Source organism: Gymnodraco acuticeps, unplaced genomic scaffold, assembly GCF_902827175.1.
Source record: "Gymnodraco acuticeps unplaced genomic scaffold, fGymAcu1.1, whole genome shotgun sequence".
In the NCBI taxonomy this organism is placed as follows: Eukaryota; Metazoa; Chordata; class Actinopteri; order Perciformes; family Bathydraconidae; genus Gymnodraco; species Gymnodraco acuticeps.
In genome coordinates, this window is record NW_022992130.1 from 1,399,278 (window position 1) to 1,421,008 (window position 21,731).

General features: G+C 41.7%; 1 protein-coding gene across 2 annotated transcripts; it reads left to right on the forward strand.

The window, feature by feature from the left end:
- Window positions 1-4,092: 4,092 nt before the first annotated feature.
- efemp1 (EGF containing fibulin extracellular matrix protein 1) lies at window positions 4,093-21,026 on the forward strand. 2 transcript variants are annotated; one of them, XM_034203718.1, is made up of 11 exons: window positions 4,093-4,279; window positions 4,864-4,967; window positions 5,137-5,182; window positions 5,374-5,670; window positions 15,702-15,824; window positions 16,171-16,290; window positions 16,532-16,651; window positions 16,915-17,034; window positions 18,241-18,367; window positions 18,457-18,649; window positions 19,174-21,026. In XM_034203718.1, the coding sequence occupies exons 1-11, from the start codon at window positions 4,132-4,134 to the stop codon at window positions 19,333-19,335; spliced, it is 1,560 nt and encodes a 519-aa protein (XP_034059609.1). In that variant the 5' UTR covers window positions 4,093-4,131; the 3' UTR covers window positions 19,336-21,026. The 2 variants fall into 2 exon arrangements, with proteins under 2 accessions (XP_034059609.1, XP_034059610.1); XM_034203719.1 differs by having other exon boundaries at window positions 4,131-4,269.
- The last annotated feature ends 705 nt before the right edge of the window (window positions 21,027-21,731 follow it).

Genomic DNA, 21,731 nt, shown 5'->3' on the forward strand with positions numbered 1-21,731 from the left:
TACACTATCTTGCGTATCTCATATTTATGATGCACCAAGATCCAGCATACATTTTACATTATGCATTTTTGGGAACTTTGCTCTTTATTAAATAGTTTACATAGTAGATATAGACAAGAAACACTGTAAAAGAAAAGGGGATGACATGGAACAAAGGTATTAGAGGAAAATCACACAAGGGTTGTTATGGTTATATGGTATTTATCCTAAATGCCCCTTTTTCTGCATTTTTGCGCTTGGCTTTGAATCAAGTCTGCAGGAACTTTAACATTTCAATCATATTTCACCACAAGAGGGAGACATACTGTAACAAAGAGGGATCCTCGACCATACTGTACATTGCATACACAGGATTACTCTATTAGTCTGCACTCAAAAGTCCTAAAGCACAATAAATATACACATGTTGTCAGAATATCTTAAACTGTCAGGTGTTCGAGCAGAATTGTTGAGTTGATATGTTTGATTTCTCCATCTTGTCCCCCTCCCCTTTCCCCTTTCTCTCAATTTGTTCAGTGTTTGGAGGGGTCAAAGGCTGAGGGCTGGTGAGTGCTGACCTGAGCGAGGGGCCGGATGACATCTGACCTCTGACTGGGTGTGTGGCTGACCCTGGAGGATACAGCTCAACAATGGGAGGCACGTGCCTTGGCCTTGTCACCATGGTAACATAGGACCTTTTGGTACGGTAGGGGGTGTAGGGTCAAAGCTCGGCCTTTATCCTGATCAGTGTTAACCGTCTGCTGCCAATTTACTCTTATGGATATAAACACTAACCACCACAGAACAGCTGGGCACGAGTGAGGGGTCTAAAGGAGGACTGGGTAATCTCTGCAGGCAACTGTGATGGTGCTTTATATTCTCACAATCACCTGGAGAGATTCTGCAGTTTATTCCTTAAAAACTCCATAACATAAACCCATTCTAGCCACTATTGTAATTGTCTGAGCAACAAATCTCATGTTTCATCTTAGTGATTTGTACGTAACATGTCAGGAGGAGACCAAATTGTTTACCAAAGGTTGGCTCAAAACCTGCCTACGTGAAACAGGGATCAAAGAGGATTTCACGCTGTAGCTCAAGGTAATGATCGTTGCACAATAGATGAGATGTTGCCATGTGACACTTTTGCTTAATCTTTTTATGCCTCATTATTACAAGTCAAAACAGTTAGGGGTTGTTTAAGAGCAGAAAAAGGGGAAGATTATTGAATTACAGTCTTGAATGAGGGCCAGGTGCAGTCCACCTGGAGGAAAACGGGTTTCACATATTATACTCTTTGATGCTGTGCAAGCTGCACCCTGATCCTACAACCATGCTGCTCCCTCTCTAACAAAAACACTCTACGTATATATACACAAAATACTACTCATTAGATCCCATCTTATATGTACTATTTGACACATCTGCATTTTTTTCTTCACTGCTGCTACCAACCCTCCTGTCTCTGGCCTGAGTCTCTCCCCCCACTCCGACCCCTCCTCCACCTCTGCTTCTCCTGTCTCATCCCCTTCTCCTTGTGTTCTGCTGTGTTTTGGTGAAATCTCAGCTGGCAACTGTGAGTCGTTCACTAGCTGCTCTCACAATGGCCTCTGGGATTATGCTAAACGCAGCGCCTCGGCTGCTCTCCCCATCGACCGGCATCAGCGACGCCCTTTGGAGCACACAGGAAAGAGATGGAGGGCTCTCAATGAAGATGTCACTACAATTACACAAGCGCATTTCACAGAAACCCTCTTGGTCTACTCTACCTCCTCTGCGTCCCCCTTCCCCACTTTTTAAAACATTTCTTTGGGAGAGTCTTTTGATGTGCAGCCTCATCCTCGCAGTTCTTTCATAATGCATGCCTATCTTGAATTTGCATGAATTCACTTTCCAGATGCTTCTGCTGCCATCTTGACTTACAATGATGTGTACTGTACAGTATTGTCTATTGAATTATTCTAGCATGAAAAGAATAATAATGTGTTGTTTTAATGAGTTTGGGTCTTTTTTTTTTATCATCTCATTATTATGAGATATTGCAGAGCCCCAGCAGCGCCGTCGGGGTGAAGGAAGAACTTTCTGATGTGGATGATACTGCATCAGGAACTGATTGGCTGATGCTCCATAGCCAACAGAACCTGATGCATTGCCTTCAGCATCAAAAGAAACATCAAACAGTACCGGCTCCTTTTTAATGCTCTGAAAAATGTAGTCCTCTTGTTTATAAGTCCTTTGAATATTAGTTTTGTATTTTTAGTCTTAGGACTGTTAAACTGTGATGATGAACAGATTACTGCAGAGTGTGTGTGTGTGTGTGTGTGTTAGTCACCATTGCTAGCTGGGGGATTAGGTAATAATGACCACAGAGATGTTGTGAAGCTCAAAGCAGTATTTATGTTAAGCTAAGGTCCAATCTATCACTCTTGCATTTAAATGTATTTTGTGCGATCTGGTGTATTATGTTCCCCTGTTGTGCACTTAAGTCCAAATGGAGTGCCTGGGCTTCTTGAGGTCATACGTTGGCGCGTTCTTCTTGCATGCTGACTTTTACAAATACTGTTTTAATGCGATTTCTGCTCAGATGTTCAAATGTACTTGATCAGTGCCGTTGTAATATCATTTGGGAAAAGATAGTCTCCTAAATAACATTTCTAGAGATTTTCTCCCACCTAGAGGTGCACTCGGGGAGGGGGCACACCCACCTCAGCCTCAACTGTCTGATCTGCAAGCACGACTGTCTCATTTGGTTCCAGTGAGGAATAGCACCAAGGGGAAATCCTCTCTTTCGTCAGTCTTGGATAAAACCTCCAAGTAATCTCTATTAAGTGTTTCAAAACAACTTTGATATAACAAGTATTTTATCTCAATGTTTATGCCTTTTTGTGCATGTGTTGAATAGCTTGCCAAGTCAAATAAACTTCAAGTGAAAGGTCAAGCCTCTGGCAATAGTTTGTGTGTCATGTTTGTATTTATTTGAATATTCTATAGTTTATTCTAGGGCCATATTCTGGTTTGTCCTTGTGAGCAGACATACATATTTGTACAGTTGAGGACCAGAGGTCTGCTCTAAAATGAAAGTTTTAATGTGTATACCTGGTTAAACTCTCTCTGACTACAAGTTAAAGCTTCAATTAAAGCTTAAACACCAGTCTTGGAAAATAAGAATCACATTCTTGCCAGAAAAAGTCTCGAGTTTGCCTCTGCACCTACAGGGTATTGCACCATGCAGAATATATCTGCAGGCTTCCTGTCATCCACACCCTGTAAGTAAAGGTCACAAGGTCAGCATTAAAGGAGGAGGCGCCAAGTACATTTCTATCCATTCGTATCAGCAAGCTGTTGGCACACATGCATGTGTACTCACACACAATCACTTGCTTTCTCTTCACCCATGGGAAATCCAGGAAGCCATGCCAATTCTAGCAGATGTTCCTGAAGCGCAGGCATCCTGTAAACACCATGAAATGTGTTTGAGGCTAATGTAGTGGTTGCTGACAGGTCTTCAACACATGATTTGATTTTAACACCTGCTGCACACACATACTGTACATATCTGAACCCTCACAGCTTGACATGTTATAACCGTTAGCGTTATGGAAGCTCATTCTTAAAATAACATACAGAAATTGTGTAGGCCTATACAAATTAAACAGGTTATGGCTCCAGATTTCCTCTTGGAAAATGCTCGAAATCATAAAAATAAGGAAAACATCCAATTAAATTCCCTATGGTGTTGTTAAAAGAACACTAGTACAATAAGGACACATAGATTTGTATTAAAGCTTAATTAAATTATCCATAATAAGTGTTATTACAGCAGTAAATTATAGGTTCGATGTTTATTGCATGGGAGCCAGGGCTGTGATACAGTGGTAACCCTTACTCTGTTTACTTTGGGTTCTTGCACCGATGGGAATATGTTCGCTCTGTGAAGCAATATAATGACTAAGGACTAATCACATAATTTTTTAGCTCAGTTTTCCATCCATAGCCGTTTTATGATTATTACCTTTTTTTAATCACTAGTCATCAGTCTATAGAGGGAGCCACTGTAGCCTGCTGATGGTTTACTGCTCCCCGGTGAGAGAGAAAGCCTGAGCTCAACCTGCCCGGTACACCGCCCCCAGCATGTCATAGTATACGAGCCGCATGTTCATCACAAGTGCTACTTGTACTCCGACTAACATCCAACATCTACTGCACTTTCTGCAGAATAAAAGCCAGCGCGCACGGATTCGCAACAAAAACATAACCCGGGGACATCTTCGGCAAGTTGGAGATCCGCAGGTAATTGCAGGTACGCCACGGGATGACAAAGCTAATGCATACAGTACTGCGATGTGAAAGATAACAATGATAGCTGTTGAAGGATTGTGAATGTTGAAACAAGTGAGATCTTCTTTTTTTTGCAGTAGCACTTATTTATTGTGTATTTCTCTTGTTTCAGGGAATTGCCCAGTAACAAGTGTCAGTAGGAACATTGTGTAGTGAACGAGGCAGAGTAATATTTGATTGGGAGGCTTGTTAAGTTGAACATGTTTTGTGCACTTTTTAATCAACATGAGCTCTGCATGGCTGATTAACTCGTTCATTTTCCTGACAGTGACTGACACAGGAGGGCATGTTTACGCACGATCTTTACGCGTATTACGCACTAATCCTTTTGGAATAAATACAGCATAAAAACACTTCACTTAGTTGAAGTCGCAGATTTAGCTGGAGACGTGCCAACATAAACATCACGCCAACAGCGGGAGATGTTGGGACTCGTTAAGCAATGCCATCAATGATGTAATAACTGGTATTAAAACGTGTAGGCTTGTCAAGCGAAAAATGATCTTGCACGCTCTATCCATTTGGTTCCTCTGCATCTCGTTACAGTGCTGCTCCGTGGTTTGGTCGACATGCTGGGGATCTGCGTATGTCTGTTTGCGGTTTTCACACATGTCCTCTCTCAGGAGGCTGAGGAGCCTGTCTACTACACAGTAAGTAAGAGATGTTTAACACCTCGTGTTTCTCTGGGACTTGGCACGCTGCGTACTTTGATTTGCTGAATGGGAACTCAGTGCCTCGTGTTTAATTATCATATGATGTTACATTATGGGACAATTACATATGTATCATTTCATGGTCATTGTTATCCCTCCTTCACAGTGCACAGAAGGGTATGAGTATGACAGTACCAAAGAGCAGTGCAGAGGTGAGATATTGACTGACATTTCAAATTATCGGTTAATATAACACTGTGCAGCTTTTAATGCCTAATAAGGATTTTAATACATTCAATTAAGTGTAATATATGTTATTTATTTAACCAATTTAAATATTCCAGTCAAGAAAATGCTATATATCATCTCCTTTTTTTCTGTCATAATGTTCTGTCCCTGTCAGACATCGATGAGTGTGAGTTGTTAGAGGATGCCTGCAAAGGAGGTATGCAGTGTGTCAACCACTTTGGTGGATACCTCTGCCTCCCCAAGAGCGCCATCATCTATATCAGTAAGGATGGCGAGCAGGTGCAGCTGCCGGACCCTGTCTCTGCTGTCTCTGCTGTCCCTGCCGTCCCTGCTGTCCTGCCAATCCAGCCTGTACCCCCCCGGACTACAGGCACCCACGGGATCTCTCCGAACAGCCGCACCATCCGCTGTACAGCCGGATACACTGCAGATGAGCAGAACTTCTGCAGAGGTAAGAGCAGCACCCACCCCTCTCTGCTCAGCCAAAAGAAGATACCAAGTAGCATCAAAGTCACTTAAAAACTAGCCTTTTCCATCCTCTTATCGCAGTAAAGAGAAAACGAACATATCCCTTATAGATTCACCTTCAGACATGTTTTCCATGCAGCACTGCATCTGGCTAAAAGCAACAAAAGCATACAGTACTACTGATACTTAGGAGGCCAAAACATTACCCAAAACAAACATTTAATTATGCCAGTATACTGCGGTACAAATCAGTCAGTACATTAGAGTTTGAATCTGCACCCACTTTTTTAGGGTGGAATCTGTCACACGAGGGCCGACTTTAAGTGTGGCAGCCGTCCCTTTTGAACTTCTACATCATTTTTTTATGTATTGTTGAAAGAGTCCAATTTCACTTCTGAGGAGCCTTTCAACACTCACTGCTTGCTAAAGACTCAAGAGCCTCAATAAGCAGAACTCCAAAGGTGAACTATTCATCCAACTGCCTGACAGTCATCAACAGCTAACCCATGCGTAGCTGCCAGATGTGTTGCAAACTTCTTGTTTCTTCTCTCTGCGATGTCATGTTTTCTAAACTCTTTGGTCGTTTGCAGCATGATGTTTTTGGCCCGAGTTCAGAATCTTCTTAAAATATAAGAAATTGTTCTTCTTAAGTGCATTAAGTTCTTCCTCTTCAGGGGCAAATCAAGAGATGGGGTTAACCCTAACCCTGTTCTCATATTTAAGACTTTATACTTAAAGTATATATTCCCTTGGCTGGGCGCAGGTTGACATTTTGGTAGCTGCGCAAAGCTGTGTTGGTGTGATGCTGTGTTTGGGCAAGACTCTTTGATCTTTACAAATGGGAGTGGTTTACAGACTCATTCTTTGTCTCTCTATCACACATACACCCACCTTCTCGCTTTGCGCCAGATGTTCATAGCTGCACCTGAGAGAGCATCTCTGATGGCATGTGTACAGCTTTAACTTTGCCATCTGTCTGTGTGAGATCAGGATGTTGAGTGAGGATATGTACATGTAGAGTCAGCTGTATAAAAGTAATGTAAGGCAAAGTGCACCATAACCATACATCTTATGTGTTCATTGGGTAGGAGTTCCTCGTGCCAATAGGCAGAGGCATGTGGTGAGTGGCTGTGTGGTGAGGCTTGTGGTCACAGAGCTCCAGTGAAAGTTGATTTCACATTTGATTTTACACCTGGGGCAAAGATATGTGTGAGGTGCTTTATGCGTTTCTCTGAATTGAAACCCAATTAGGTTTTATTAGAGTGTAAAACATGGCAGCATATCAGCTAAAGTAACCACATAAGCAAGCTGGCATGGGTGCAATACTTATGCATTCGCTGGCGTGCCGTTTCAGTGCATGGGCTAAACAAAGATAGGCTGTTGCTGTCAGTGTTATTGCTTTGAAATGACGGGAGTTTAAACTGGAAGGCGTCTCGTGCCGTCTCATGGGCGTACGTTTCTGTTGGTGGAGTGATATAATCTTTGTTTACATCAGTCTCTGGTTTCTCTGTCATTACCTTTAACTCGCTACAATGAGCCAATTGTTCTTGGACACAGAATTGTCTTTTTTTCTTCTTTTATTTTATTCCACAGCGGCTGTGTTGCATAGCTACGTATCTTGCTAGCGAAGGAATTCCCATTAACTTTCAATAGGGGGAAACCTCAATGTATCAAATAGCACTTACATCAGGCTCCTTCCCTGCTAACTCACCACTGTGGAGGAAACCTAGAGTGCCGAGTCAGGTAGGGCAGAGGGGAAGATGAAAGGCTGACACTCACTAAATAACCACAGAAGTGCCGGAGCACTGACCAAGCCAGGTTGTACAGACGTCATGAGCCGAGCTGCTGCTGAGCTGTTTTGGTGACTTACTGCTGAGCGTGTGGTGAACAGTAGAAAGTTCAGCTAAATGCACTGGAAAGATAATGCTGCCAGTTTTCCAAAGCTTAAAATCTAAAAAAAATAAGAATATTTATGCTGATTAAAAGCGAAAACACACCACAAATTACATAATACACTTCACTATGTTATTCTTCCTTCTCAATGTAGATTTAATATTCGTTCCCATTTTGCTAATGGTGCAATAAAGCCCTTTTGGCCCTGAGTGTGAACCCGAGAGTAAGTGTGTGTTGTTGCAGTGACACATCGGGGAAGTTGGCGACCCCCCCCCCCCCCCAGCCCGGCCACACAGACACACTATGAAGCCTTACTGTATGTGTGACAGCTTATGTCACACATTATGTTAATGATGCCTTGCATTTCCATGACCTCCCCCCACCCTGCAAACATACATACACACACTTGCTGTGTTTACCATAAGGAGATGCCTACAAATGGCTTGTTGTAGTCTTATGTATGCATATTAACTCTTATTTTCAGCAGAGGTGAGATCACTTCCTCCTAGAAGTTGAGGTTGTTCATCAAAAGCGGAGGAATCGTTTACATATGATGAAAAGTGAAAAGGCGTTATTTTATGATCCTCATTTACAGTTGAACATTGTTAGAGAGTGCTCATAACAAACTGATCTGTACTTGTAGTGGCTTCAGGCATTTGATGTTAGCCAGATCATGTTTTACACTTTCTGACATTCTCCTCTCACGTCTTGAGATCACATACTTATTTTTAATGTCTAAATGAGATACTCATGTGCTGCAGTATGGGACATGAAAAGACATGACACTCCTGTTTACCTGTCTGATTTCTTGAGGTCATGCAGGCCACATTACCACCTACATACATGCCTGACTGATTTAAGCCGGACGCTCTTTACCTGCAGTGGCTGGAAATCTTTCCTAACTATGTTCTATTAAGTCAGAGAACTTGTGTACTTTTCCAAACAAGGCCGGGTGCATGCAATAACATTTTTCCACACAGATGCAATGCACTTGGGAGGAATATCTCTGGAATGTCAGTGGTGGTTATTTTTTCCGTATGCTCCCATCTTTTGTGATGGTAGGAATGACTCACCACCTTTGACAGATAAGCATCGGATCGATCTGTGAGGAGCAGGAATGCAGAGAGCAGAACAAGCAGAGAGACGTCAGTGACGCTGCTGCACAATTTGACCTTTACAGTTTATACTTTACAGCTCCATTTGTTGTCATCTCATCCTGACATTTTACACTTGAAGAAACAAGCCCTAGCCACAGAGTCTTTGTGAAAAGATGTGAGGATACACAGAGAGCGATTACAGTTTTTCAGGAAATTCCTTTAGATGTTATCCTGTCAGTTTTTGTTTCTCGCTAACATCCATCAAAGATTGGCAACACAGATTTGGAGAAGGTTGCATAGACTTCAACAGTGAGGGGAACGTGATACAGGATGTTAAATTAAACGTTCTGCTATGGTTTTGTTGAGGAAGTGGGATCAAACACAAGCTGGCCCACTTTGTTTAGGGTTACTCAAACAAAAAGACACCTGAGGCACACCTTTGTGCCTGTTGAACCCTCCTATTACCAGCTAAGCTCTTGTCTTCCACCTGTTCTCAGACTGCTACAGTGCGTCTTCACTATGCGATTCTCCTTGTGCACCACAGTGTGGTTTAACTCTCTAACTCCTTAGTTTGAACCTTTGGATGGTAGATGCTTTCTAGGAATGACAGTGCCTGAGAATCTCAACAGTTTATGACCAATTACATGTGTTTTCGTAAAAAAGAAATTGAAAACCAGTCAATAAATCATCCCTATTACTAGATGTTCAAACCACTCATTACATTAGTAACCGTATCTGCCACAAACATCTAGTAACCTTCTTGTTTTAAAGGCTGTTCTTGGTAATTAAAATTGTTAAGTTGTTGGCTTTTAAGACTCACTTTCCATTTGCAAACTGTGCCAGAAAACCTGTTGATGTTGCAACTTCTGATAAAGAATTTTTCCAGTTTCTAACTGCTCTTTTAATTTCCTAATGTATTTTGACATCAGTGTCTCTATGGCAATAAACATAATTTAATCTCTTGATCTAAGTAACTAAGCAATCAAGGGTATAACGGCTACATTTTTGGCAACACCATCCTAAAACACGATCAACACATTACAACAAGAATGACTTCCTGCCCTCCTGTGTTTTTACAAGCATGACATGGTGACAGTATTTCATCACCAGAGAAAACCAGAGTATTTTTCAGACTCTGTGAGTACAAGCCAAGCAGCCCCCCTTCTGGACTGTGCAGTGTTGCCGTACAGTGTGCTGTTATTGCTTGTGGTTTTGCTGCTGGCTCCTCGCTGGCTTCACGATGGCAGAGAGCAGAAAGGAAGCAGCTTTGCCGTGCCTCCTCGACGCAAGTGCTTAATGTTGTTGTTATTATTCTCCCCGAGGTCGGTGCCTGTCCAACGTCCAGCTGCTTCCTCCTCTGATGTGCTTACATGTGTTGCTCTTTCCGTTTACATCATGATGGAAAGGGTCACAGGGCTGCTATAAATCACTATTGCGCTCAGCTGGGTGACACTCGCATGCGATCGCAGATTTCGTGCTGCACACAGTTTCTCCTTTTACTCGTTTTATCACTCTTTTATTTTGACCTTGTTTTCAGGTTTCATTCCTTCCATGCCACACATTTTCTCTAAAGGCTACAGCTGACACATGTCAGTCAGCAGAGTGATTGAATATCGAAATGAATAGCAGGAGAATTGCTCTTTTTATTTTTTTAAGACATTTTCACAGTAACAGGAAGGATTATTATCAGTTGGGAATGTAGCTGGCACACTGGATGGATTTTCAAGAATGTCAAGACTGTGCCCGACCTTTTAGAAGGGTGTAGAACAAACTCACAAATCAGTTAGTGTCAGCATGACTAAAACTCTTAAAACTTTTGAACAATGAGAGCGATAGGAGGGGAAATCTTGGGAGTGGTGCGAATAGCAATATCATGGAAATATGTGATGCCCTAATAGAGTGCCTTGAATTCTTTGATTTCTTATCTGGTTTGTGTTCGGGCTTGATTTGAAAGGGGAACACTACCACTCCCATTTGTCCTGAGGTCGTGTTCGAGCCACTGATAGTTGCATTTTACACTGCATTGCAGAGAGAATTATACACAAATGAAAAACGTGCAGTGCAGCGTTTGCCTGAAGGGGTGATATTAAGGTGTTTGAGGTTAAGCAAAACCAAATGCTCAGGGTGTATGACATGCTAATAAATTAGACATTGTGAAATGTTATGGGCTATTCACTTTGCACATCTTTCCCCCTGCTTTCCCAAAGATTGAATTATCCAATAATCAGAGGGAAACAGAGACACCGTCCAACAGCAGAACGACTCCAACTGTTTTGGAACAGCTTCTGCTTTCCATTGCAGTGATTCAGTGAAAACAAGACTAAATGCTCTCAAGTGATAATTACAACAAGCCCTATCATGTCAGTTTAAATCTGGAGCAAATAACACATTGTTTTGAATTCTGTCCGAACACTTTCTAGTTCCCGTTTTGGACACATATGCTGTTTCTTTCTCAGCAATATGCACGCACTAAGACACTACATCTCTTTATAGTGTAACACCACAATTCGGTATATAACATTGTAAAAGACCATTTAATGTTCAAAGCACCTCAAACAGTACCTCTGATGCACACACACCCACTTGTTCATTACACACACACTTGCATTCTTTGAGCTGCCGCCATTCCCGTTACTCCCCCAACTCCCACAAGGCATTTAGAATTAATCTCCTTGAAAAGCTAGGAGTTTTTAACTCTGACATCACATATGCACACACGGCCATAAATCTAACTTCAAATCTTAAAAAGCCCTTTTTGTTTAAAAAAAGGCCTCCACCCTTTCTCCTCATTCTTTCCTTTTACATCTTCCACTCTCCTGCTGGACAGCCTTATCTTTCCCTGTGATGTTACAGCAGGCTCTAAGAGGAAACTTGTAAACTGTGTTAAATAAATCCTGAAAAAAAGGAAAAAATCTGACCTCAGAGAACAGAGTCACTTCTCCACACGCAACACATCATCACATTAGATGGTCAAATCTGTTTTCCTGTGTAAACTATATGGACTGTACTACATGTGGTAAGCTGTTGAGGCTTTATGGGACCTTAGAACCAGCCACTCCCCCACACACACACGCACACACACACACACACACACACACACATACACACACACACATACACACACACACACACACACACGGACACGCACACACACACACACACACACACACACACACACACACACACACACACACACACACACACACACACACACACACACACACACAGATACACACTTATGCACACGCAAACTTTTGCGGAACTTTGTACTGGCAGCCTTTAAAAGGTTTAGTGACAAAGTAGCAGTTACCACAAGTTATTCCGTGAATGAACCTTTGGATTACTTTCAGCACACACAGCAGGCTTTTATTTAGAGCTATCCAAGCTTTCTTAAAGGGGATAAGAATGATTCTGACTTTTCCTATACAGAACTTCTTAGGAAGCATCGGTGCATTGTTCACATTTAAAGAAGTTACAGTTAGCCATGTGTAGTTACTTCGCACCAACAGATGGTTTCTACACCCTATGTAGGAGAGTGTTAGAACATGATCCTGTCACAGATGTCTGCCATGCAACACTTTTTTTTATGGATTTACATACACAGTGGCATATATGTAATTGTATTCCAGGTAATTCAATCCCGAATGATTTCAAGTGCACCTGATGTAATTCTTGTAAATCTGTAGCCTTGAAGCCATATGTGGAGCAGCTCTGACTCCAATTAAAAAAGAAAACTAGAAGTTTAGTTTGCCAACTGTTATTGGTCATCTGATTGGTCATTCATCTTATCCAAGAAAGTAATTGCTTAACCTAATAGATTGATCACTTTTGGTCACTTGACAAATGTACCTTCTGTTGGGCCTTGGAGCTTTAGACCAGAGACTAGGGAGTTGTTTAAATCACCATGATCTCACACATTTGTTCGTGGATTAGGTTTTAATCCTCAAGTTTGGGTTTTTGTGAGCACCAGTACCAGACAACACTGCGTGGTTTCCCCTTGTCAGTCACAATTTTGCCACGCCCTAAAGCTTCTTTATAATCAATAGCGAAGTATGGTAATTGTTGTTATAGACTTCTATACAATCTGGCTACCTTTTGCAACTCCTGCTGGCTATTAGAAATAATACAAGTTGGACGCATTTCAGCATTAGCTTTTTTTACTTTTCAATCCTGGAAGTTACCTTACCTATGCTGTAGACTGCAACGTTTTATTAGTTTATCAGTTCAGTGACAGTTTTTTGTGTCACTAAAACCATAACATTTCACCCACATCTCAGTTGTTGTCTGCTTCTTGGCACTGTGATACCCAACATCATCCCACAGGACTGATCAGGAACCAGGAGCCTGTGACTTGTCTGAATATATTGCCAGAAGGCAGGACATTTCCAGACTCAATGAATCACCAAATACCTCCAGTAAATAGGCGTGTTTGTGATTCACACTAAGTGCTTGTTCCTGGCTTCAACTATATGTTAACATTTATTCACATTTGTAATTGGTTCTGCAGGATTTCACCTCCAGTTTCTTCTCTGACAAGCACCTCACTCTGTTTTTCTATAAAGGGTTAGCTAGTGGTTTATCTTGCTAGCTTCTTTAGCTACCAAACAAGCTAGCTAAATACTCTGACTTCTGTATTGTTGGTTTCTCCAATTACTGTTCTGTGTGTTCAAACTACAGTAAGCCTACAGCTTAAACAATTGTTGTGTTGTTAAGTTGTTTCACCTCATTGTGTTTAGTATGGCAGTTTCAGTTACCTGCTAGATAACCCGAGGATGTTATACCGTTAACTGAATGAAGGACGTTAGACAGTATTGATTTTGCCACCCAGATAGATGCAACCTTTAATAATAAGCCAAATCCAATCTCAAGCTAATCATCCACATCCAGGTTTAGTGTATCTCCTCATCTAAGAGGCTGAATCTGGATGCTCCAGGTTCCCCGCCAGCAGTTAGACTCTCCATTGCACCAGGGCTTTTTTAACAGCATCTCTTTATGCTCTTTGGTCAGTATGTGATACTGCTGGAGTCCAAGCATTCAGTATCTCATTTGGGGCTGGTTACGTTTGCACTTTCCCAGATGCCTATCAAGCCACATCAGAGCGTTAGAGTTTCCAGAACAACAGCGCTTTTATCTTTGTCTGTCACTAAGCGGGTCACTGAGCAACAAGCCTCTTCTGTGCATTCCTCTCTGAATGCAATTCGCACCTGTTGTCTCTCAAGTGCAGCTTTTAGATGAGCCCTGCTTTTGTCCCTAATGTACTGAGTTCATCTTATCACTGTGCCCCCATAGAGTCGAACACATGTTAGCCCTCTTCCATTTCCTACCTTTAAGAAGTGAACACAACTTGCCTGTCTACCTTTTAGTTTAAAGGGCCCATCTGCAGCAAATCAAGCCAATTTCTCACCAGCACCAGTCCTACTGGATGGTGGAAGTTTTAGGACTGGCATATGGGTCATTTGAGGAGCTGAGGGAATGGCGAGATAAATCAATCAAACTTTATTTGTATGGATTTCATAAGGATTAGCGCAGTAGTGCAAGTGCTTCACAGATAACTGACAAGATGGAACACTGAACGAACAGTGAAAACAACAGAAAATTAACATTTTGGGACCAGTTTTTGCGCAATAACTAAAATAATTATGTTAAAGATATTATTTAACAATCTTAATACTTCAAAAAAAGTTGTTTAACAATATCCCATAATGGGAATAAAATCTATGAAATCATGCACATATAATGTCTGCCGAAGCAGGACCGAGTCTAATACTATTGTCAGGTCTTTCTGACTATTGTTAGGCTATGCTTGTGTCGATTCATAATGCAGTTATAATACCCCCCCTCCTCCTTTCCTGTGTGTGGTATTGAGGATAACTGTCTGTCATGCTGATGCCCACTGGCTGTCTGCATATGATGGGCTGTGTCAGACCACCCAGGAGGACGGCTGCTCAGGGATGAGAGTATACAATAAGGGTGTATTTGTAGTGTGTGTAGGGGGGACGGAAGATTGAAGTTAAGTTAATGGGGGTGAGGGGGGGTTTATGGTGAGACTTTTTTTTGGGCTCTGACTCCAAACAAACCAAAATAAAGAATGTGTTCAAGATAAAAAGATGAATCTTTCCACTGCTGTGTGGCCCAAACTGGAAAATTCAAATGTCTGCTGAAAACGATTAAATATCAACTGTTTGTACAGTTTTAAAATAATACGTTTAAACCTTTAGTTGGTAACTTTTGATTTGGCTTTTCGAAAAAATCTTGCTTATCACTTATTTGGTCAACAATTAATCTGTTGTATCACATCAGAGATATTGTACGCTTGTAAAATGGTTTGACCTGATTTAAGAAATGTAGCATCTTTCTGAGGAGATTTTTGCGTTCAAGCTTCTTCTTAAGTTGTTCTGCAAACATCAACCTTTTACTTCTCATGTTATGTAACTTTCCAAAGATGGGGTGTCGGATAGAAAGTGGATCTGTGTGCTTTTGGGTTGATGAAAGTCTGATGAGAGGGGAGGCGTTATGGTAGAAAGCACAATACTTATCAGTTGAGCTCTCTCTCTCTCTCACACACACACACACACACACACACACACACACACACACACACACACACACACACACACACACACACACACACACACACACACACACACACACACACACACACACACACACACACACACACACACACACATACACACACACACACACACACACACACACACACACACACACTCACACTCTCACCCCCTTCAAAGAGCTGTCCTGTTAGCAGGAGATATGATCTGTGTTTTCCCCTTTACCCGGAGCCTCTGAATAAAAGCCCTCTTTATTTAATCGCCTACTCTCTGTGTGAACATGTGTGTGATGTGAATTGTTTTACTGTCTGTGGAAAGCAGTTCACACATCGCAGATCACAGAGTTCAGATAGTCCAGACATGTTGCCTTGCTTTGTCTGCCACATGTTCCTGCGTACAGTAGGCATTAACTTGGCTTCCTCTCACTGTGTGTGTTTGTGTGTTTATTGCAGACATAGATGAATGTGCGACAGGCAGACACACTTGTGGTCCTGAACAGACGTGCTACAACACCAGAGGCTCCTACACCTGCCAGTGTCCTCAAGGCTACCAAAAGAATGGAGACCACTGTGTAGGCGAGTTGTTGACGCAAAACACTCTCCTCTGCAGGTCAAACGACAGAAAAATAATCACCAACTATCTTGACTAATAAGATCCAAAATAAAGATTTCCTGCTTTTTTATCATTCTATCTGGATATCTCTGGGGTTTTAACTGCCAAATGTAACATTATTCACATAACAAGCAGATAAATCGATTGTGAAAATCAGTTGCAAGTCTTTTGGTCATATGACTAAAACTGGTGTCAAGCCTTTGAAAATGATGTTGTCTTTTTATCAACTTATTTAAAAAAATTGCTTTTTGAATTGTGTCTTACCACTCATATTTTCATGAATTTCTGTGTGTTTGTTTTTTCTTGCAGACAGAGATGAGTGCGCCCTGACTAACTACTGCATGCACAGATGTGTGAACACACAGGGCTCATACTACTGTGAGTGCAACGCAGGTCACAAGTTGGCCAGCAACAACCACAGCTGTGTTGGTAAGTCATTAAAAAGTAATGTGTGTACTCGTTTTTTATTGTGTACAACATTACGTTGTAAAAAAAACGTCTTTCAATGCCTTGTTATTCAGAGGAAGCTTGCGTGTTGCCAGATCTTCAATGCAAATGTTTATTAAGAGTTTATTATAATAAAGTGCTATACTGTTAAAAAATAATAACAGTCAACAATAAAACTGCAATATTAAGTTCCATGCATGTAAAACATCTGCTGTTGTTTCAGATGTGAATGAGTGTGATGTGGAGAATCCTTGTCAGCACCACTGCTACAACCTGATTGGTTCCTTCCTCTGCCAGTGTGACCAGGGCTACGATCTGGCTGTAGACAAAGTCTCCTGCCAAGGTGGACACACACACACACACACACACACACACACACACACACACACACACACACACACACACACACACACACACACACACACACACACACACACACACACACACACACACACACACACACACACACACGCACACACACACATACTTTACATAAACAGATAAACATCTTCAGATAAATTCATGTTTGTAAAAGATTTCGACGTGCACCGCCTTATCCTCGTTCTCCATCTGATCTGTGTTTCAATGTGTATATTTCCTGTACAGACATTGATGAATGCAGCTTCTCCAGCTTCCTGTGTCAGTACCAGTGTGTTAACAGCCCAGGAAGTTACTCCTGTGAGTGTCCAGAAGGATATCAGCTGCAGGGAAACAGGTTGTGTCAAGGTATTGCAGTCCTCCTTTTTTTCATAAATCTTATTTTGTATCCCTTCTGAATGTATTTATTTATCTAGCTAACCCTCCCCTCTGTTTTCACATCAGAAAGGTTCCTCGTGTCTTCTTCCCTTCCCCCTATTATTGAACTCTTTTAAGATAACTTTATCATCCTGCTATCACCGACTTTCTTTTTTACCTCTCTCAAGCGGGAATGAAGGCCACTCTCACCCAGTACTGTCATGGAAAGAATGCAGAGGTTAAGCAACACAAACTTGGTGTTGCCCCGCTCAGCCACCTCTGTGAATGTATAAGCATGATGTTGGTTTCTTGAAGTGGATTTATTTGAAGCTCCGGCGCTCGCTCAAAGGGAGAGCTGTTATTTGTTCCTCTCCCCCTCGGTCAGGTGCAGGGTTTATAGGGGGAGCCATGAATCCGGCTGGTTGTGTTATGATGATGAATCCAGGTTGCTGTGCCAGAAATAGCCCTGTGGTTTGGGGCATGTTTGATGGGGTTATTTTCATGGTGCTGCAGGGAAAGAGTTGCAGTAAGGCCTGTGTGGGGTTACATCGGGGGCTTCCCTCAACTACAGATCTGCAGACTTCCCTCTTGTGTTTCCTTTCACCTCCACAGCTGCTGGAAATTCAGCAACAACCCTAAGACACAGTTCCGAAATTGCACTGTTTTCACAGCTCGGTTTCATGAAGCGTAGAGCAGGGGTGTCAAACTCAAGGCCCGGGGGCCAAATCCGGCCCGCGACTTCATTTTATGTGGCCCCCAAGAGCTTGCAAAGAATATAATACGTTTATTATACAGTTACATGCCGCTTTACAGAAGCAGGTTGCCCGTAAACTACATGTCCCACAATGCATCTCGTTTTGTGACATGCGCACAGAAGAGACTTGCAATTATTTGCCCTGGACTTCTGCTTTCAAACGTATAGTTATTACCCTATCCGATAATAATCCAATTCAGAGGCAATAATGTAATATAATACATTATTTTATATATATATTATATATTTATATATGTATATTTATATAGTTACAACCGGCCCTTTGAGTGCAACCATAATGTTAATGTGGCCCGCGATGAAATTGAGTTTGGCACCCCTGGTGTAGAGTTTATGTGTTTTGGAAGTGGGGGATACTATTGTCAAGCAGCTATTTTTGACAACTCAATTCTTTTTTCTCTCTCTGTCACTTTGCCAATCACAAGACATAAATGAGTGTGAGTCGGGGACCCATAACTGCCAAGAAGATGAAATGTGCTGGAACTATTACGGAGCCTTCCGTTGCTATCCCAGAAACCCCTGCGAGGCCCCTTACACCAAAACCGCTGAAAAGTCAGTAAACTTCATCCAGTTCTTTCTTTTTAATATCAAGTAGTGCCTTCAGTTTCGAACAGATTGTCTAAACTGTTTTGTGTTTGCAGTCGCTGTATTTGCCGCTCTCAGGCTGAGTGCCTGAATCTCCCACCGTCAATTGTCTACAAATACATGAGCATCCAGGCGGATCGCACCGTACCAGCAGACATCTTCCAGATTCAGGCCACCAACATGTACACAAACACACAGAACACCTTCAGGATCAAAGCTGGGAACGAGGCAGGAGAGTTTTTCCTGAGGGTAAGTACAAATGTTGTTGTGTTACATGAAAAGCTGGGGGGAAGTGTAACGGGAGACAAAAGTACATTCTGTATCAGTGTCACGATGCTGTCAAAATCTGCAATTCAAAACTAAGTTAATGACATTACTCACCTACTGATGCTTTTATCCTTTTCCTGACTCCACCTCCAAAACATTTCCAAAACTGATTTTATCAACCTTTGACACATGTAACCCAGAAGTAACAGTTTTGCTGTAACAAGATATCATTTGTCACTATAAGCAAACAAGACAAACAATCAACAGTTAGTCCATACGTCATGGATGTATAAAAAGCTTGTACCCTCAATGCTAACACACAGCATGCTAACATGCTTACAATAACATACTGATGCATAGCAGGTTAACTGTCTATCAAGATTACCATAAGCTTTTTTGAACGTTCACATTTGCTTATCAGTCAAAAATAAAGTACAAGTACATAAAGTATATGGGATAAATAGGTATTAACCTATATTCTTATTGAATTATCATATCTCTTGCAGCGTTCCAGCAATGTGAGTGCCATGCTGGTGCTAACCAAGTCTCTGTCGGGCCCCAGGGAGTACGTGGTGGACCTGGAGATGGTCACTCTCCATCTGACCATGAACTATCGCTCCATCTCTGTGCTGCGGCTCACCATCATAGTCGGGCCATACGCTTTCTGAGCACCACAATTCCAAGCAGCCCACACACACCTGGTTTAGCTAACATAGCAGTGTAACACAGCAGATGCCTGTATCAGCATAACATACATTTTCTTACAATACAATAACGTAGGCTGCCCCAGACTCGTACAGCACTTCCAATAGGCTTGCTTTTGACAGCCCATGCTGTGATTTGACCACTGGGCACCTTTTCTCTCTATGTGTTCAAAGGAATTAAGCACTGTGGTTCAATAAAAGCACTTCACAATTTATATATTTTTCATCTTTAGAGTTGAACCATTTTTAAGTTTTTGTGCCTGAGGTGGATTTAAGAAAGATAAGATGCTGGATCTAATTTACTTCCCCTCCTTCCAGAATAATAAACAGAGCCGTGGCAATCAGGAAAAGGGGCCTAGTGGACACAATTCGTAACTGATGAGTATTTATGCAGCCGTACCTACATTAATCACTTTGTTTCAGACCACATTTGCTTTCAATAACCTGTGTGTGCATCAGTGAAAGGCTATGTCATATGAAAGAGAGAAAAAGCACATTTTCTATATAAATGTACATGACAAATACCCAATATGAGCAGCTTTTTATATAAAAATAAATGACGGACCTTGTAAATCACAGCTTCTGTTTATGCTTGTAGTAGGGGTTAGTGCTGCTGCGCCACACTGTTCCTGCAAGTTTTTGTATAGTTTTACTCTTTAGTAATAATTTCCAGAGAAGTCCAGAACAGTTCAGAAGTGTAAAGGAAGGGAATGTGCCTGTTATTTGAGAGAGTACTAAACTTCGCATTTAAACAGGCTTGATGCACGTGGACTTTACTCACAGGAGTAAAGTCATGTACATATTGAAGTTACAAATCTGTGTGTGAGTGTGTGTGTGTGAGTGTGTGTGTGTGTGTGGCTGGCTTTTTGTATGCATGCAAGCAAGTGAAAGTGTGAAACACAGAGGGAGATAAAGGGAAATAGTGAGAAAGAGCTTGTTCTCTGCCCCCAGGTTTGGTTGATGTGTTTATGCGTTTCTGTGATGCCATCCCCACAGACCTCAGTTAGACAGGCAATAACAGAGATTTCTCTTTGAACTCGAGAACACGCACAGGAAATGACAGCTTTCATAACACACCTCGGCCAAGTGACCGCTCACTGGTGCCACGGCGATTCTCCTGAGGAACAGCTGAGCTTTCTTATGTCGGTCCCAGTCATGGAGTCACACACTGGCACCAGGCTGGCTTGCGTGATAAACATAATTACAGTGCTTTGCCCTATAGTGTGACACAGGGGATTATTAAAGTGTTAATACAATGTCACCACACTTTTGGCAGAATGAGAAATCTTTCACTACCTGCTTTGCCTTTCGTGACTCCGCGGGTCTGCTGTGGTTTATTGCTGAAACACTGTACACTGTCGAAACACAGCACTGAAAACCACATTAAAAACCAACATGTTGTCACCACTTCAAGTGTAGAAAGTGATCTGTCTTTATGTGGTTCCAGCAGCAATAATGCCATAGTGCCTTAGAGGTATACAGTAACAAATGTGTAACACTAATCGTATCATTTATGCTGTCAAGACTTCCTTCATTGAAATGCCTTAATGATTTTCTCTTCTATTTAAAATATATTTTGTCATATGTATCTTATATTGATTCTACTCTGAAGAGCAAAAGTTGTATTGTTGAATAAAATATGATGGATAAATGGGGCTAGGTTGTTCTGTTTTTTTTGTTGTATCTAACAACTAAAGAGAGAAACAACAAATGTGTGAAAACAACGCTGCTCGGCACTGTTATTGCAACACAGTGAACAACATCTGACATCATGTACAGTATAATGGAAAATGCAGCGGTTGTTTTGATATGCTCCGCTGCTCTTCCAATGCTTTTGGGAAAACGTGAGGATGATTTCATCTGGATATAACAATGATAAATGCACTGAACATGATGCCCTAACCATCATATCTATCTTATTTAAAGAGCTCCAGCAGGGATGTAGTAATATAGTATGTTGAGTCAATGTGTGCTGAGGGACAAATGTGAATCCTGCACACACACATATACACACAACATATTTAGATGTGAAATGGTTGGGAGGGGTGGTAAGTTGTTACTCAATCATTCTTCTGTCTAAGAGATTTAGTCAGAGCAGCGTTGGGACGTGTAAAATGATACACGATGTGTCATTGCTCCCCTAACCCCATCTTCAGCTCGTCGCTCATTGGAGCTCTGTGTTTTGCTGTTCGTGCATGATTCAACCCCCAGGAGAAAACATTGCTCACCCACTTTTTCTGTGACTCAACCATGTGCTGAACTCCCAAAGAAGAGCAACTTTTTCATGTTCTTGATTAATATTCCACTCAGGGTAACGGAGGATAATTAACTTAATCTCCCAGCATATAGCTAGACATTTC

Coding starts and splice junctions, on each gene's coding strand:
- efemp1 (XM_034203718.1), top strand. CDS start 4,132: ATGTTCATCACAAGTGCTACTTGTACTCCGACTAACATCCAACATCTA. Junction 17,035..18,240: donor GGGAAACAGGTTGTGTCAAG/GTATTGCAGTCC, acceptor GCCAATCACAAG/ACATAAATGAGTGTGAGTCG. Junction 18,368..18,456: donor TACACCAAAACCGCTGAAAA/GTCAGTAAACTT, acceptor TTGTGTTTGCAG/TCGCTGTATTTGCCGCTCTC.